This window comes from Haliaeetus leucocephalus, unplaced genomic scaffold (assembly GCF_000737465.1).
Source record: "Haliaeetus leucocephalus isolate CR32 unplaced genomic scaffold, Haliaeetus_leucocephalus-4.0 Scaffold154, whole genome shotgun sequence".
NCBI lineage: Eukaryota > Metazoa > Chordata > Aves > Accipitriformes > Accipitridae > Haliaeetus > Haliaeetus leucocephalus.
Window position 1 is genome coordinate 961,809 of NW_010972590.1, and position 17,199 is coordinate 979,007.

At 41.0% G+C, this 17,199-nt stretch overlaps 1 protein-coding gene across 1 annotated transcript in view; it reads left to right on the plus strand.

Annotated features, from left to right (window-relative positions):
• Nucleotides 1–17,199, plus strand: part of FREM1 (FRAS1 related extracellular matrix 1) — a 70,423-nt gene that overhangs the window by 35,071 nt on the left and 18,153 nt on the right. Inside the window, exons 21-28 of the mRNA XM_010562092.1 lie at nucleotides 455–683; nucleotides 2,325–2,469; nucleotides 5,781–5,922; nucleotides 7,346–7,541; nucleotides 8,295–8,559; nucleotides 13,218–13,632; nucleotides 14,916–15,117; nucleotides 15,592–15,736. Coding sequence (XP_010560394.1) covers nucleotides 455–683; nucleotides 2,325–2,469; nucleotides 5,781–5,922; nucleotides 7,346–7,541; nucleotides 8,295–8,559; nucleotides 13,218–13,632; nucleotides 14,916–15,117; nucleotides 15,592–15,736 — 1,739 coding nt within the window. The remainder of the gene's footprint in view (nucleotides 1–454; nucleotides 684–2,324; nucleotides 2,470–5,780; nucleotides 5,923–7,345; nucleotides 7,542–8,294; nucleotides 8,560–13,217; nucleotides 13,633–14,915; nucleotides 15,118–15,591; nucleotides 15,737–17,199) is intronic.

Consider the following 17,199-nt stretch of genomic DNA (forward strand, 5'->3'; position numbering starts at 1 on the left):
ACAGCCAGGGCACCTGACCCAAACTGGCCAACAGGGTATTCCATACCATGGGATGTCACGTCTAGTATAGGAACTAGAAAGTGGGGGCGGGGAATCGCCACTCGGGGACTAACTGGGTGTTGGTTGGCGGGTGGTGAGCAATTGCACTGTGCATCATTAGTACATTCCAATCCTTTTATTATTGCTGCTGTCATTTTATTAGTGTTATCATTATCATTATTAGTTTCTTCTTTTCTGTTCTATTAAACAGTTCTTATTTCAAGCCATGAGTTTTACTTTCCCCAATTTTTTCCCCCATCCCACTGGCTGGGGAGGGGAGTGAATGAGTGACTGTGTGGTGCTTAGTTGCTGGCTGGGGTTAAACCATGACAAATACCCTACTTAGGAAACAATGTTAAATTCTATAATTTCTTTTCATGTAAAAGAATTGGATATTTTTTTCTTTCATGTTCAGGTTCAAGAGGGCGACATGAAAGAGCTGGATCTCTCTGTTATCAATGCAGTTGATCTGGATGTGCCTCAAGACTGTTTGGTATTTGGGGTTGTGCAGAGGCCGTGGTATGGATTCCTTATTAATGGAGTTCATGGCAATGATATTCTACACTATAAACAGCTAATTAACCATGACCACCACAGCCATGAATTGCTTGTTCATGACTTTTCCATGGAGCTACTGAGGAATGGTAGGTGCAGCATTCTTCTGACATTGGTCATTCATTCCTTTAATGAGGCAGGGTGGCGCAATAAGGAACCTTCACCACTTATTTATTCACTTGCCTTATGTGTATTTCCAAGACAATGTTTAGGAATATAAGTTAAACTATTTAATGCTAATATTGTCTATTGATTTTAGGAACTGTCAATAAAATCACCCTGAGAGGCCTACATGTCAGAAAGGGTAGTAATATGACTAGGGAAACCATCTGAAAAAAATAAGGGGAATATTGTAACACATCAGCAAACAGATTTCAAAATGTTTGACAGCACCTGGAACAGAGACAGGGAGACCGATTTAAAAACATGTTAACTGATCATAGGGTTAAATATTGCTCTAAATGAACACAGAATCATAGAATCACAGAAGGGTTTGGGTTGGAAAGGGACCTTTAAGGATCACCTAGTCCAACCCCCCTGCCATGGGCAGGGACACCTTCCACTAGATGAGGTTGCTCAAAGCCCCATCCAACCTAACCTTGAACACTTCCATTGATGAGGCATCCCCAACTTCTCTGGGCAACCTCTTCTGGTGTCTCACCACTGTTATTGTAAAACATTTTTTCTTTATGTCCAATCTAAACCTACTCTCTTTCAGTTTAAAACCCTTGCCATTTGTCCTGTCACTACAGGTATTCGTAAAAAGTGTCTCTCCACCTTTCCTATAAACCTCCTTTATATATTGAAAGGCTGCAATATATACCTTCATCATACCTTCATATACCTAACTATAAAGGTATGAACTGGGGCTTTATAGTTTAGCATGATCAGTCAACCTGGTTTGAAGCAGCAAAGCTCTTTCAAGTACATGTAATCAAAAAGTGTATTTAATGCTGCCAAGAACCTAGTGGATTCTTCCAGACTGTTGCCATTCAGTGAAATATGGGATCTGTCAATATAAAGAGGGACATGGATTCAATCCTGCCACTCAGGTTGCAGTTCAGCCCTCAAAACCTGAAGAAAGATTTTTTTCTTCTCTCTACCTATCTAATATGAACCTTCAGAAATATCATGTTCCCACCCCATATTCCTCAGCTCTCCCAAATCCTGTTCTTTACTTTCTTCCAATTTCTTGGCTTTTCTTTTTTCCTGTCCACAATGGTGGCCAAGCCACCTCCAGCCCAGATCTTCTGGTTGTCCATGGTCACAGCCACAAGGCCAGCTGTCCTCCCCAATACTTGTTTAAAGCTCCCTGAGGATTATTTAAGGCACAGAAAAGTGCTGCCTGATAGTCTCACCCTTTCTATGGTCCCTCTTAAAATGAATTGGAATGAGGAGAGGAGAAGAAATGTGCCTTTTTCAGACTGGCAGACACTCTTTTGTGAAGGGAGTCACTCCTTACTCAGGTCAGGCTGGTGTCTTTGAGTCAATAGTAGGTTGTTTCAATAGTAAATTGTTAGATTAATGAGCAGCAGTGACTCGCCAAGCTCATCTTTTGGTAGCTGAAACAAGCTTGCTGTGACCAGGGTGTGTGGGGAGGGGAGATGGAAGATGGGTGATGGAAGCAGAGTGAAATGATGTGAGAGATTGTGCAGGAGTCAGATTTATTTGTTCTTTTCATTTGTCCCCCCCCCCCCCTTTTCTTTTTCTTCCCCCTGCCCCCTGCATAGGAATGAAGCTGATGTACATGCATGACAATTCGGAAAACCTCACTGACAGCTTTAAAATCCAGCTATCAGATGGGAAACATAAAGTCCTCAGAACCATTTCAGTAAAGGTCATTCCAGTTAATGATGAGAAACCAGTGCTGAGCAAGTAAGCCACATGTTCCTGCCTCTGACAGAGGGACGAGTTCAGACAAAATGACCCAAAAGTGATCAAAACAGCAAATTGGTGACTGATGGGAAGAGGATGCCATAACTAGTCACAGACAAATATTAATACAGATGTTTCCATGTGGGTCTCTATCAGCCTGTTTAACAAAAACATTTTTAGTGAAAGAAGGGCATGCTTTAATGTTGCTCAATATTAAAAGAACAGAGAAAAGAAAACGGGGGGAACATGTTTGTTTTGTCTTTCACAACCTACTTCAAGATGTTTGCCAGAGAGCCCTGATCTTTGCACACTTCTGCTGGCCACTGACCACTATGGTATTGACTGCAGTTACTTTGCTTTCCCCTTCCTGTGGGCAACTGCCTGTCTGAAACACCTCTCCGAAAGCAGCTCTGGGTTTTGGCATGGGAGAGTCCACAAAGTTGATGCCTCCTTGCCTCAAGGGGGAAAGCCTTTCAGCTTAATGATTCTCTTCTTTTCCATTATAAAACTATTGTTCACCCCTAATTTAATTTCTGAAAAGGTACACACTAACTTCCCTTACGGTTCAAAACTAGGAGTCATAAATGAATTAGATGTGTGGTCAGAAATTGTCTGGCAGACCATTTGCAGATAGGCAGCTGGCTGTGAGAGAGCTGAACCTCCTGCACATTTTAACAAGGAGCTTGTCCCTTGGGATCCCCATTTTGTAGCTGATGACCTGCCACAGAGTACCAGGCCCTCTGTCCTCCCGGCTGCTTTCCAGCCCCAGGCAGGCAGATGAGGAACTGGGGGCCCAAAGGCTTTGGGGGGTATAGCTCTGAACCTCTGAAGTTTGCATTTTGGAAATGACTCACAGCCTGTTAAGCAGTCTGCCACTAAAGTGGGAACTTCTGATCTCTTAGGATATTTGGCCTACCTTCAGATCTGACCTAAATTTCCCATTGCAGTGAATTTTGAATGTTTTGTTTACCATGTAGAGCTTCCTGCATTAACAAATGCTAGTTTTATAGTTGAAAGATTATCAAGCACCACATAATGCTAAGAGAGAAAGTCCATTTCTAGTTAGGATAAAGGGTATAGTTTATGTATTCACATCATGTAGTGATAATTACTGATAATTGCCTATTTGTTCATCACATGATAAAGATTGATACGGCATTTTCCACCCTTTCTCTCTGAAGGAAGGTGATGGAGTGCAAGAAGACAAGTGGTTTTAGCCTTGCCCACTTAGATCCAGAAACTGTTGCTGCCTTGTCTGGCGATGTTAGATCTCACCATTTGCCATTCCTCTTGTGAACAGTAGCACATAGTGAGCCATCCACTCGCAAAACAGCTATTTCACTGTAATAAGTTACTGCTTCTTGCCTGTTACTCTTCCACTGAGATGCAGTATGCTGCCAGCGGTTAAGCAGTAGTGCTTTAACGAAACATGTTCAGTTTGGCATTGAAGTGGTTTAGCTGCCACATTCAGCCAACACATCTTTCCTGTGGGGTAAGAGCTCCCTTATGCCACTGCAGTGTTTTACTGGTGAACATTTGCCAACACCTGTAAGCTTTTTCTCACCTTTTGATCTGCGGGCACCTTTCCCCCCCAGGGAGTTTCAGCTCTCATCTCCATTAGCTATGGTCAACAGACTGAAGAATCTGGGAAGGGATGTTTTTGGCTGGCAAACAGCGGCTCTTATTCACAGTGATTGCCAAAAACTCAATCTGTCACCTCTTGGATTGTGTCCTATAGTAAGGAGTGCCCTTGGGGAATGTAAGGCCCTCACATATTCGCCTTGAAGCTTCTTCTCAAGATGAGACGTGTGGGTGCTAGAAGGACTTAAACAACTCACTGCTATGCAGAAAAATTAGTTGGGATTAGACAGCATTCAGGGTGTAGCTAAATGTGTTTATCTTCACTTACATTTTTGTTTGAATCTTCTCTTCCTGGCTCATACAATGTTTGGGTCAGACACCTGGTCCTTCTGTTTGCATAGTCCCAGCATGTTTATTGCTGGTATGAGCAAATCATTAAGGTTGCTTGAGCTGACATTACTATGACTTGCTATCCTTTGTCATATGACTCCATTTTCTTTGCTTCTCATTTTGCCAAACATGAGATTTCTATGTCTCATATCCGTATCAGTTTGAATATGAAACTTCAGGAAAAAAATCTCCACTCTTTCTGAGAATAATAAATGTGTTTTCCAAAATCAGTAAATAATTGTGACAACTTCTTTGGAAATCTCAGCTGTCACTCTGCTTTGGAGCAGGCACTTGCAGCTTGGCAAAGGCAAGGGCTGTCATATAAAGAATGTGTCTTTAGCAATTCTTGTAAAAATCTATCTGTATTTGGCCTTTGAAATAGCATGGCTTGCACATGCTCAATTGTGTCCAGCCCGAGCTTAGCTGCCCAAATGCCTAAGGAGTCTGTCCTTTTCCAACCTGCTCCATGGCCCCTGGGCAGATTAGCTTAAGCAGGTCCCATCCCTGGGGTGAGTGAATATGCTGAACCCCCTCCAACCTCCTTGAAACTTTTATATAGTCTAATAATACTGTTCGACTGCTACACTGCAAAAATATAAGACAGCTAACAGCAAAATGATAAAGCAGGCTGTGCAGACGCAAACTGGAGGATGGTTACTAGCTGAGAATGGAAACAGAGGAGACACAATCTGAGAATCATCCTGGAGCAAGAGTCTGCTTGAATTTCAAACTATGTGGGATTTTTTTTCCCAGAGCTGCCTCAAATTTTATTTGTGGCTAGTGATAGTCATTTCTGCCAAGGAACAGGTGGCCTAACCTACCTTTCTGAATCAAGAACCAAGGAAAAAATCTGCAATGGGGAGCATAGAGAAGAAGTCAGTTAGGTTTTTGTAGAGTCTTTAAAGATTAAGGTGAGCAGTGATAGACTAGTCATTTGAAAGGCAGTCTTTTCTCTAATGAACAATCAGTTCATTACAGCCAGTATTGCTATGGTCTATAGTAGCAGTAACGTATAATACAGCCTATTGGTTTACATTGTCCTCTTCTTATAAATTGTATGAAGGTAAGCAGAATAGGGCCCAAGGGAAGAAGACAAACATGGTAAATCCCAGGTTGTTGTAGGTATCTGCTTTGTTGTTTTTCGCCATTGTAAGGAGAAGCTGGTCTACCCTGTTTGCTTTTTTTCTATTTTGAACTGAAATAGGCACCCTCCTTCCATTCCTTCTGCAGTTGTCATTTCTGTCAGTATCTGGGTAATCCATATTCCTGGCAGAGAAATTATGTGTTGGAAAGGTTACTTTTCTTTTATTGCATCAATACATGACTTTCAATTTTTGCAGGAAAAATGATATAGAGGTGAACATGGGTGAAACTCGAATAATTTCTAGTGCTGTTCTGTCAGCAGAAGATAAAGATACCCCCAGGGAGAGAATTTACTACTTATTTGAAAGACTTCCAGAAAATGGTCAGCTTCAGCTCAAGGTTAGTCTTTGTACTTCAACAAAAAAGCAGGCATGCAAAGAACTCTCCGTTTTTAGGGTAGAATGAAGTTCACCTTCATTTTCTCCCAAATGTCTGTCATGTTTTGAAGTAGATCGCTGTGTCCAGTTTGATTGTTGAAAGAGTGGTTGAACTAAAAAATGATGCTGTCCCAGAGGCTTTGACACTAAAGGCCAGATCCTCAAAAGGAGAGGGAGGGTGAAAAGCATGGCAGATCATCTGAGGTGACAATGGAGAGAGATGCTGGGAGAATCAGCCCATGGAGGGGGAAAACCAAGCATCAAAGCTGGGAAGTGGGGGGTGGGGGTGGGGGGCGAAGTCTTTGATCAAAAAAAAGTGACAAGTAAGCCATTACTTCAGTTACTTCAGGGTTCATAAATAATGGAGAGAGATGTGTGTGGAAGACTGAGTAATAAATCATGAGTTAGAAGAAAAGTATGGGAGGAAGGAAGGGAAAAAAGGAAGAAGATGGAAAAGATATAGCAAAAGGAAAGGCAGAAAATAAGATTAGAAATGGAAGGAAAGAGATGACCATCTCTTGACCAAAGATAAGCCACAGGAACAAAGATAGAAAAAATGCCTGGTTTTAATTGCATACCTATATAATAGAAAAATAATGGAAAATAGAAAAAAAAAACCCCAGTTTCTAAGACCTGTGAGCCTGCAAAATATTTTGATGCTGGATCCCTGCAAGAGCCCTGTGGATCACACGAGACTTGTGAATGAAAGGGGTCCCACAGACTAGGGTGAGAGACAGCTACTGTTTGGAGTCTGACAGTTTGAACAGATAGGGTACCGACATGTATTTGAGCTCTCTGTCCTTGATAGCCTTTGCTCCAAAGCTAGTGACACTGTTACTAGGCTGAATGTCAAATATACAGGTCAGTCCCATATAGGGTACTATGCTATCTTAAGAAAAGCAGGAAATTTTATTGGGCAATTCACATTTTTCTGTCAGAGGACCTCTGGGGCTCTAAATTTCTGTGCTTCCCTGAAGTTCCCCATAGGTTCATTTCTGATACTCCTTGAGGTATGGTTTGGGATAGAACCAAGAGCAGCTTTGTGAAGTTAAGAAATAGAAAACATAAGCTGGGTCAGGAACCATTTCATTTTCATCTCGTTGGTGTCTCATTGAGATGTGTGCAGAAATGTATTTCCTGGAGTAAAAGTGGCTAAACTCCATTTACTCCATTTTATTCATGCTCACTGTATCTTCTCCAGCCTTATAGCTGCTTGGGAACACCTCCAGCTATTTAATGCTCTTCCAAACTTACTATGACGGAAGACTCTATTGCTTAGAAGGGAAGCCAGGTAGCTGCCACTAACAGTCTGCAAAGAAATACAATTAACTGGGGAGGATGCAAGGGAGACTATCTGTTTAATGAAGGATGTTTATTCTTTCTAGGTAGGCCACAGCTGGATGACTCTCCAAACTGGAATGAAGTGCACTCAGGAAGAACTGGATATGAACCATGTGAGATATGTCCATACAGGAGCTATAGGGTCCAAGAACCAAGACAGCTTCACATTTTATCTGTGGGATGGGTACAACAGATCCCCAGCTGTGGACTTCTACATAAATATCAAGGACATGGAAAAGGGTAAAGCTCTACCAGACTCGACTTTTTACAGTACCTGTTTCTGAAAGAAAAATGATCTGAGTATATGTCCTGATCCTTCCCTGAGCACTATATAGGCCCTTGGCAAATCTCCTTGCAGATCTTGAAAGTCTGCCTGCTTGGATTTCACCTCTGGCCAGAGCCCTGATGTTCCTGCTGGTGAAGAAGTGATCCTGGGATTTGCAAAGTCTCAGCCTAAGGCAATGTGTTATACCTTGCCTCCCAAGACTCCTAGCTACTTTTCAAATAGAGTTGAAAATATCCTTCTGAAACTAGCTTTATGCCTGAGTAAATCAAAGCACAGAAAAAAGGCAAGAATGCAATAATGTAGGCAAAACACTGTTCAGAAACCACTCTGTCTCCCAGGTTTGCACTCTAGTCTTACGGTCTCTCTTCCTTTATTGCATCCCTATTAGAAACCTAAATTGGACCAAGTTAACCTGACAAGACTGGAACAAGGGTTCAGAGAAGTTGTGCTATCTCCATCCTTGGCAGTTTTCAGGCTCCAGTGGGATAAAGCCCTGAGCAACCTGGTTATGTCTTATCTCGTGGCTGACCCTGCTTTGAGCAGAAGGCTGGACTGGAGATATCCTGAAGTCCTTTCCAGCCTGAAATTCCCTATAATCCTACAGTCCTATGATTTTTCTACTGGTGATGGCTTGTATGTGGCTAAATAATGCATAAGAGATCAACTTACAATTCAACTATTTTAGTGTTGTTTTGTCTATCTTGCAGGAGACATTGCTGTTTCCATAAAACCTCTTAGAGTGCCAAAAGGAGATCGGGGCTACATTACAACCGATGTCCTCCTTGCACTGGACGGTACTGACAAACCAGAGGAACTCCTCTATGTGATAACCTCTCCACCCCAGTATGGACAAATAGAGTATGTCAGCTACCCTGGCATCCCCATTACAAGCTTCAGTCAAATGGATATAGCAAGACAGATAGTCTGCTATGTTCACAACACAAATGCAGTTGTCCGTGAAGATATATTCAGGTAAGGCATAACATCCCACACCCCAAACTTTTCACCTTGGATTTCTTGGGTATTTAAAAAAAACCATACAACACAAAACAAACAAACAAAAAAACCCCCAAACAAATTATTAAAAAGAGGTGGTAGCTCTGTGGGAATTCTCAATATTTATATAGCAAAGATATTTCTACTATAATACACATAGTTGTGACTGCTTTGGTAATAAATGCATTTTCTAATTGATGCTGAAACTGTAGCCAGAGCCACATTCACTCAGTGATACTAGCTTCAATATTATTATAGCACCCAAACATACACAGCTGTTAAGATTTAAGAGGGGAGAAAGGACTAAGAACATTGTGGAATTTTCCTTTGGTTTCTTGCTATAGCTGGATGTAGTAAAACTGGCCCATCCAGGTATTAAGTAACTGCTTTCTTGTCTATTCTTATTTATCATATTCATTCAGTTCCAGGCCTTTTGAATCCATAAGTAGTTCCTGAACACACTGAAAACCAGTCCACTTACCCATTCTGACACCACAATAGCTCCAAAATTCATGTAGACAATTGGATTTTTAGGGGTAAACCTGGTTACCTCTAGGCCCAGTACAGCAGCCTAGTGATATTTAAGTTTACTTTCACCTGGTTCTGAACCTTCTCCTTAGACCAGCTTAGACTACGTGTACTCCTGAAGTGAATATTTCCTTATTTTGTTCTTAAATGAACCTCCCTTGGTTATAGAGTGGAATGATGCAATGAGTTATCATGAGATAAAGACAGAGTAGATGTATTGTTGCCCAAAGGCTCAGGGACAGTTTTGTAAAAGAGAGCAAAGGCAGGAAAAAAAAAGCTCAGAAATAAAGAAAATGTTTCTAAAGGAAGAATGCTAACTTCTTGCTAGCATTGGCAATTTCCCCTGAAAACAGCTTTTGACAGAAAATGGACTTTCTGTAAAATTCAAATTTTCCCCACAATAATAAAGGCTTATTGTTTTTCGATTTGTGACTAAGAAAAATGAAGGACTTAGCACCTAAGATTTGCAATTCAGAAGAGACCCCTTTTTGCACTCTCTCATTAATAGATTCCTGATCTGAATGGTATTTTCCATGATGCATGATGAAGATTCAAGAACATGTTGCATCCTCCAGTTTGAGAACTTTTTTGCAGGGAAGTCAAGCAAGTGGGGCATAGAGACATCAAATAAGCTTCCCTATGACACTGAGGCAGCTTAGGAGACATTATCTAGAGTTAAGCCAAAAGTAATTTTGGGGCTTTCCTCAGTTGAAATATTTTAAACTATCCCTTCCACTAAATTCAATGTGGTGGAAGTTCTAGTTAGGAGATTTGTCTGATCCACTTGTAGTCATAACAGAAAAAGTGAACAAATATTCTCTGGCTTTATGTTTCTCAACTGTGAAACACTATGACCAAAATTAGAATTAGCTTAGACAGTAATGTTGCAGTCATGCCAACCGTAGGTTGGGCAGTGTAGGAGTGGCTTGCATCAGTATGACTTCTATACCACACTAATGAAAGCAGACCAAACAATTCTAGGGAAACTGTGCATGTGGATAAACCCAATGTCTTCTGTTTAGGCCAATGGCTAAGAACCAAACTAGAAAGTCAGCCTTATAAAAGTAAGGTTATGATGCTTTAATAAATATTGATATTCAATAACTATTTTAATCACAATAATTGATATTGCTTGATGTTATCATTTGGAAAAGAATTTGGCTTTGTGTAGACATATAAATATTGTGGCAGATTATTATTATTATTTAAACAAGGAATGGTTACATTAATTATATGGGTAATTAGTGGGGGGGATTAACTGATCAGATTTTTACTTTCCACTGAAGTACTTCCTTCAGACATAAATTTGCCTGTATTGTTTGGTGCTGCTGGCCTGGAAGAAAGATTTGGCAGTGCTTGTTTGGACAGATGACTTCAAGTAATTAGCAACCTGACATCAGACGCTGGCAGCAGGATACTAAAAGAACATGTTAATGTCCTCCATTTTGACACGCTGGCTCGATTTTGTAATGAGCTGGCACTATTTATGATTCCATTTTTATCTTTTAAATGCCATGACAGATGGTAGGTCCTACAGCCAACTCTGTTGCCATCAAACTGCAGAAAGCAGGAAATGTTGGTAATGGTGAAATCAAACCATGCAACATGTCCTCCTAACTGTGCCTGAGAGTTGTCCCCTAAATTTCATCAGAGTGAGAATATTGGCTGCTCTCCATTCCTAAGGAAAAGATGAAGCAGCCATAAACCAGAAATAAACAACCAAAATCTCCCAAAGTGCATAAAAAAGGACATCTTGGACACAGGCAGCTTCATCACCTGTGAAATCAAGTGGTGTACAACATTTGCATCGTAAATTTCAGTCTGATGTATGTAACCAGGACGTTTGCTCGTATTTGCTATTCTGTAGAAGACTGGACAAATTTTCAGTTTCATGAACTGAATTATCTAAGTCTTTCACTTAAATATTGTTTGAGACATCATCCCAATGATTTTACAGCCATCAAATAACTCACTTCCACTGCAGTCTTCCAGACCTTTTGAGAGATGGTTAAGGTCTTGACTGAATGTGTTTTGCTTTTTTTTTTTTCCTTAGCATAGTATTTATCATCATTGTTCTAGTTCTGTATTTTATTTCAGCTAGATTACTAATAGCACAACACTTTTACCATTAGCACAACAGCATTAGGTCAGTGCAGACAGATGTCTCTAGGTTCCCAGCTGGGAATACCATCCTCAGTAAACATACTTCTAACTGCTATATAGTCCCTGGTCTGCCTATGCTCATTCCCATCTGTTTCATGGCATTCTGCCAGCTTACAAGTTGATCAAGCCCTAATCATCCAGAATTGGTGAAGGCAGTGAGGAGTTTTAGATGGACAGTCTGTGTGACACAGTAAGCTACTCCATGACCTACTGAAGGTCACTTACATTCAAGGCACACAACAATAGGCCAGGTTCTGACCCTGTAGTTATTTAAATACTTCTTTGAGGTCTGCAGTCAAGAAAGCAATAGGAGGCAGATAATCTAAATGTCAACCAGTCCCCATTTCACTTATATATAGTGGAAGCACGCTAGGTGGAAAGCAGCCAGCTAGGCTGGCTCTCATATTGTCTGAAACAACCATCCCATAACACTGTCCCATACACGATAACTGCATAAATGTAATTGTATGTGCATTTGAAGCACTGGGTTGGAGGGTGGGAGAAAAAGGAAGGTCAGGGAATGTGAATAGTCTACCACAAGCAAATTTGTTTGCAGAACAGACTCTGCTCTGACTCAGGCAGAACTCACCTGGGTGAAAACCACTCTCCAAGATGCTTTGCATGTACTATGCAGCATAACCACAGAAACTTCTGTAGAAAGGTAACTCTTACATGCTATATGGTGATGGGGCACAAAGGATCATGAGACATTTTCAAAGCAATTTTTAGTTTCATATACAAGTTTTTGTTACAGGCATGACAATGTGCAATGTAATTGCTTTCAGAAAAAATATTTAAGTAATAATCTTGACAATGAAAGCTAGGATGAATTTTGAAGACTAAAAGATTGGTTTTCTCTTTATTTTTATCCACAACTAAATTTGGTAATACTTTTCTGCAGAACATGCTGCACTTGTATGGCAAAAGCCCATACCCAGCTGATAGGCTTCCAACAGATTTTCTCTCCAGCCTTGGGCACCTTTATCTTTCTCTTCTTTAGGAAAGAAAAATCAACTGTAGAGCATAATCAAATCTTTAGTATATCTAAATAAATATTACTGCTTGAGGGAGAATTGTAAGAAACTATGCTGCTATTAATAGAAATTCCCAGCGTGGAATAAGAACTTTGCAGATCTGACCCTTTGATAAACACATGGTATAGACATCTACATTTTTAAAATTATCCTAGCAACTTGTATAGTTCTGCCCAGTATCTCCCACAGAATTTTAATATTTCAGCAAAACCTTATTTGAGTTTTGTAAAGAAACATAAATCAGTTCCTCTGAATGTACAGAAATTTACAGATACATTTAGTGTCTAAACAAACCCGTGAAGCGTGATAAAGATGGATCTTTTTCCAGCTTGCTTTTTTAGATAGTTTTGGGACTGTTGGGTACAAAAGGCTTGTAACAGTGAACAAAAAAATCCCATTGTCCAGGCAGACCATGCACTTCACACACCTCTTTCTGTAAGTTGTAGACAAAGCCAACACTTCCACTGGCAGTTGCCACTGCCAGGTAGCCAAGTGAAGATATACTTAAGGATGTGTTCAAACAAGTAGGTATGCCACAGGGTGCAATAAGCCCCCCAGCCAGCCTGCCATTTTAGATTTGCTCCATCTATATCTGAGCTAGAAGATTAGATCAGCTCTGTTATGACTGCTGAGACTGATGTGCATATCCTCAAAGCCATTCCTCTGGCATCTACTCAGATTCCTGCAGATGCATTGTAACTCTTGCCATATACCTGGCCATCTGCTTTCATGTTTTTTAAGTTATATATTCACCCCACTCACAATCTGGGTTTGAGCTCAGACCAGCTCTGCTACTTCTGCAGTACCAACACAGGCAAGTCCTGTAGTAAAGGTGTGTATTATCATTTCATTTCAGTACATGGTGAATCAAGAACACATGCTGAAGACTACCTTGCCTCTCTTTGCCAGATTCATCATCAGCAATGGATTGAAGACTAAGCATGGGACATTCATGATCTCTTTGGAGGCAGTCGACCAAGCTTTGCCCATGCTATCTAGGAACATGGGGTTAAGATTAGTGGAAGGCGCTATGGCACTCCTTTCTCCTGATGTCCTGCAGCTTTCAGATCCAGACACTGCCAAAGAAAACCTTACTTTCCTCTTGGCTCAGCTCCCCCAATATGGTCATCTCTATTATCGAGGGGCTGTGCTACTGCAGTACAATTTCACCCAGCAAGATGTGGACAACAGGGATGTTGCATACAAGCACCGAGGTGGGGATTCCCACACTGACAAATTTACATTTGTTGCAACAGATAGGACTAATCAAGGCTTCATCGTGAATGGGAGGGTGCAGATCGAGCCAGTGGCATTCACCATTCAGGCAAGTGTGACCACAGGCCTACTTAAAAGAGATATATAGCATGATAAGGTGAAAAATGTAGTAATTTTGATGAGAACTGGTACTTGCTGCAGGCTATGATTTAAATGAGGTATTTATCAGCTAAAATGTTTGCTTTCTGTGTTCCATGAATAATTGACCTGGAGAATTAACTGCTTGCCACAATGCATTACTCAGGCAAAGAATTTTATAGACTGCAAAGAGAGAGACTGTATTTAAGAGAATAAAGACATCTTGCTTATAGAGATATAAGCAAGTACATACTTATACCTGCTAAAATATTTTACATAGAAATCTCAACCCTAAAGTTGAGCCCAGCTATGGCGAGGAATGAACTTCCTCTTGCTCTGCTTTCCCACTTGGTACCCTGACCCACTGATCTGCATGTGAGGGATGCTAGGATGACTGTTGATCTTCATGTCAGGAATCTTGAATTACAGCCACTTTGCTCCCACAACTGAACAGCCTGTCTTGCTTCTGGAAGTCTTTGTAAGATGCCTGCTCTGATTCTTCCTTCTTTTGCTAGGATCTTACTGTTCCTATTTCCTTAATTTTCAAGTTCTTCCCACTGTCTCATAGGCTTAGATACCTTTGCTATGACTTCTTGTATATATCTATCTGGCATGTTTCAGTATGTAAAGCAGGCCGGGTTGCATTGTATGTCAAAATTCTGTGCGTTTCAAAACACTGATACTAACAAAGAGCCTCGTAGCTTTTCCTGATGACAAAGTTTGAAGTTATAGGATGAGTGAGGTGTGCCGTTTCAGCAGAAGATGAGATCTAGAAACAGCAACAACCATTGCAGAGTGCTAGAGGATTCATCAGTTGTGAAAGGTGGCACAGATTTGAGGAGACATATTGGCCAGGTCTATGACTATGACATAATCCTTAGGTTTCCATGCTTGTTATTGTAAAACAGAGGTGAGAAACCTTTGCTGGAGTTTTCATTTGCTATGAAGAAAATTACATCAAAAAGGAGAAGGACTATGGGGAGTGTGGGACATCAGGGCAGAGGTACACAATTTGTGGTGCCCTCCCCAGTGTGTGCTGTATCCTGCTGCATGCAGCAAGCTACTGGGTAATCTGGGCTTGGAAACCTCTCATGGGAAGTAGTACTTAACTGGAGATCAGACTTCTTCTGGAGCAGACTGCAAGTCAAAGTGGCTATTGCCACCCTGAGCAGGCTACTGTGCTTTTAGCAAAAGTAGGACAGAGAATAACCTGATGCTGTAAAATGAATAAACATTTGTCTAACTTTCATTTAGGTGGATCATTTGGACAAAATGGCACCAAAAATTATTCATCTCCGTTGCTTTTCTGATGTGGAACTGCTGAAGAATGGCAATTACGGGATCTATATTACTGCCAGGTCCCTGAAGGCATCTGACCCTAATACAGAAGATGACAAAATAATTTTTAAGATTTTACAAGGTCCTCATTATGGCTACCTGGAAAATGTAACAACAGGTGCTGTCTTCTATAAACTCTGTATTTTAGGACATACCAGACCAGATTCCAAAATCTACCCTATTAATGTTTGCTTGCTAGAGGAAATAAAAGTTTCTTAGCTAACTTTGGGCAAGGTTTGAATGTAGTAAGAAAGCTTTTGCATGAAAACCCGAGTCTCGTGCCCATCATGAATCCTCAAGGAGTTAGAGATGATTCTTAATACCTGCCACTGAGAAATTATTTTTTGTTTGTGTCAATAAAAAAAAAAGAGGAATATTGAACTTGGCCATCTGGTAAACATGTCACATTTGAAGAAACTGGCTGGGGTTTATAACGAGCTAGGATGTTGCTGTTTAGCTATAAAACCACGTTTCTGTAAGTTCAAATTTTCTAAGTGATCAACAAAAAGAAAAGTTGAAAGCAGTCTATATGAGCTATGTGGTTCTTATTAACAGGCTTTTGATTCACCTGAATGTTTCTTTTCTTTCCCAGGTGGATTTATTCAGGAAGGGTTCAGCCAAAAGGATTTAAACAGCAAAACCATACTTTATGTCATCAATCCATCACAGGAAGTGAATTCAGACAGCTTGGAGTTTCAGGTCACAGATGCCAGTGGAAACTCTGCAGTGCCCCAAAGGTAGCTCCGACCCTCAGCGGTGTGTGTTGTGGTGCGCTGTGTGTGCCACCCCCCTGCGCTAAGGAACCCATGCTGGGCTTGATGCCATGCAGAGATGAACATAGCTATGACTCAAACTGCCACTTCTTTTGCTGAGTAGTAAAGAAGTTTTCTTCTCCTCAGGGAGGTGAAATACAAAGGGCTAGCTCTAGGTTAGACTGGGGCACAGTTCTCAAGGGCCTTTGGGGCCTCACAGAAAAACATAATGGAGTTTACTCTAAGTGGCAGTTGGGCATTTGGAGATCTGAGATAATGCGTGCTGAGGGACGGGACTGATGCTTCATGTACATGCTCCTGCAGCTGGAGGTCACTCTTGCCCTGTGCTGATGGCAACGTTTTTTTCACAAGCTTGAGATCACGATGGAGGGGATGCTCTCAAGCAGTAAAAGCTATGAGAGCCACACTTCTGCAAAAGAGCACTGAAAGAAGGTGGAGGGCACACAGCACCTTCTTTGTTATCCACTGCCAAAATTTATATTAGGCGTATTGTCCTGGGTTAAACCATGACACACATTGTCAAAATTTCCTTGTGACATATAAGCCTCACGTACAAAAATTAAGAGACTGGGGTATCGACTGAACTGTGCTTTGATGATAAAGGCCAAAAGTAGAAGTAGCTCTACAGCAGGGGCAATGTTTCTCTTCATTTCTGAGAAGAGGGCTGAATGTTCAACCAATTTACTTAATCAGAAGTAACTGAGAAAATTAACTAACGCTATTCTCCTGGGCTAAACTGGCTACTCACAAACCAGGACTCATGGCAAGAGAAAAGGAGCAGAGAGCTGGCTCCAAGGGCCAGGCTCCTCTGCGGAGCACTTCCCTGCATGCTAGAGGAAGGACAGGGACTGAGCAGAGCTGGGGACAATGTTTTGGCCATTACATGCTGTGCCTAAAGATGTCCCCATACACAAACACATCTGAACACAGCCAGCCTGAGCACTTCCCAGCTGCACTGTGCTGGCTCACAGATGCACTGATATTAAAACTACCATTAAAATGCTGCCACCCCTCATGGGGAAGTGTGGCTTCTTGTATACAAATAGCAATGCATAACACAGCTTTATGAAGAGAGCAAAGAGAAAGCACTTTCTGTATGGAAAATAGGAGTTTCAGAGAAGTAGTATTTATCTGTTAGCTGCACTGGATCTCAGAACAAAGGCGAGTTTGGCTTTTAAGGAAAAAATATTATTTTTAATACTGGATTTAAAAGCCTGTGAGAGGTTTTTTTTACAAAACAATTTATCACCTAACGGTCACTGGTTCAACATACAAGTTTGATTTGCATGTTGATATTATTAAAATTGAATCCCAGCTTTTATCTGAATGCTGCTGGACTACATCTGGCACATGCATCCTCTTTAGCAAAAATAAAGCAAATCGGCTTCTAAATGGGTTGCCCACAAAATGAGTATTGGAGGATATAA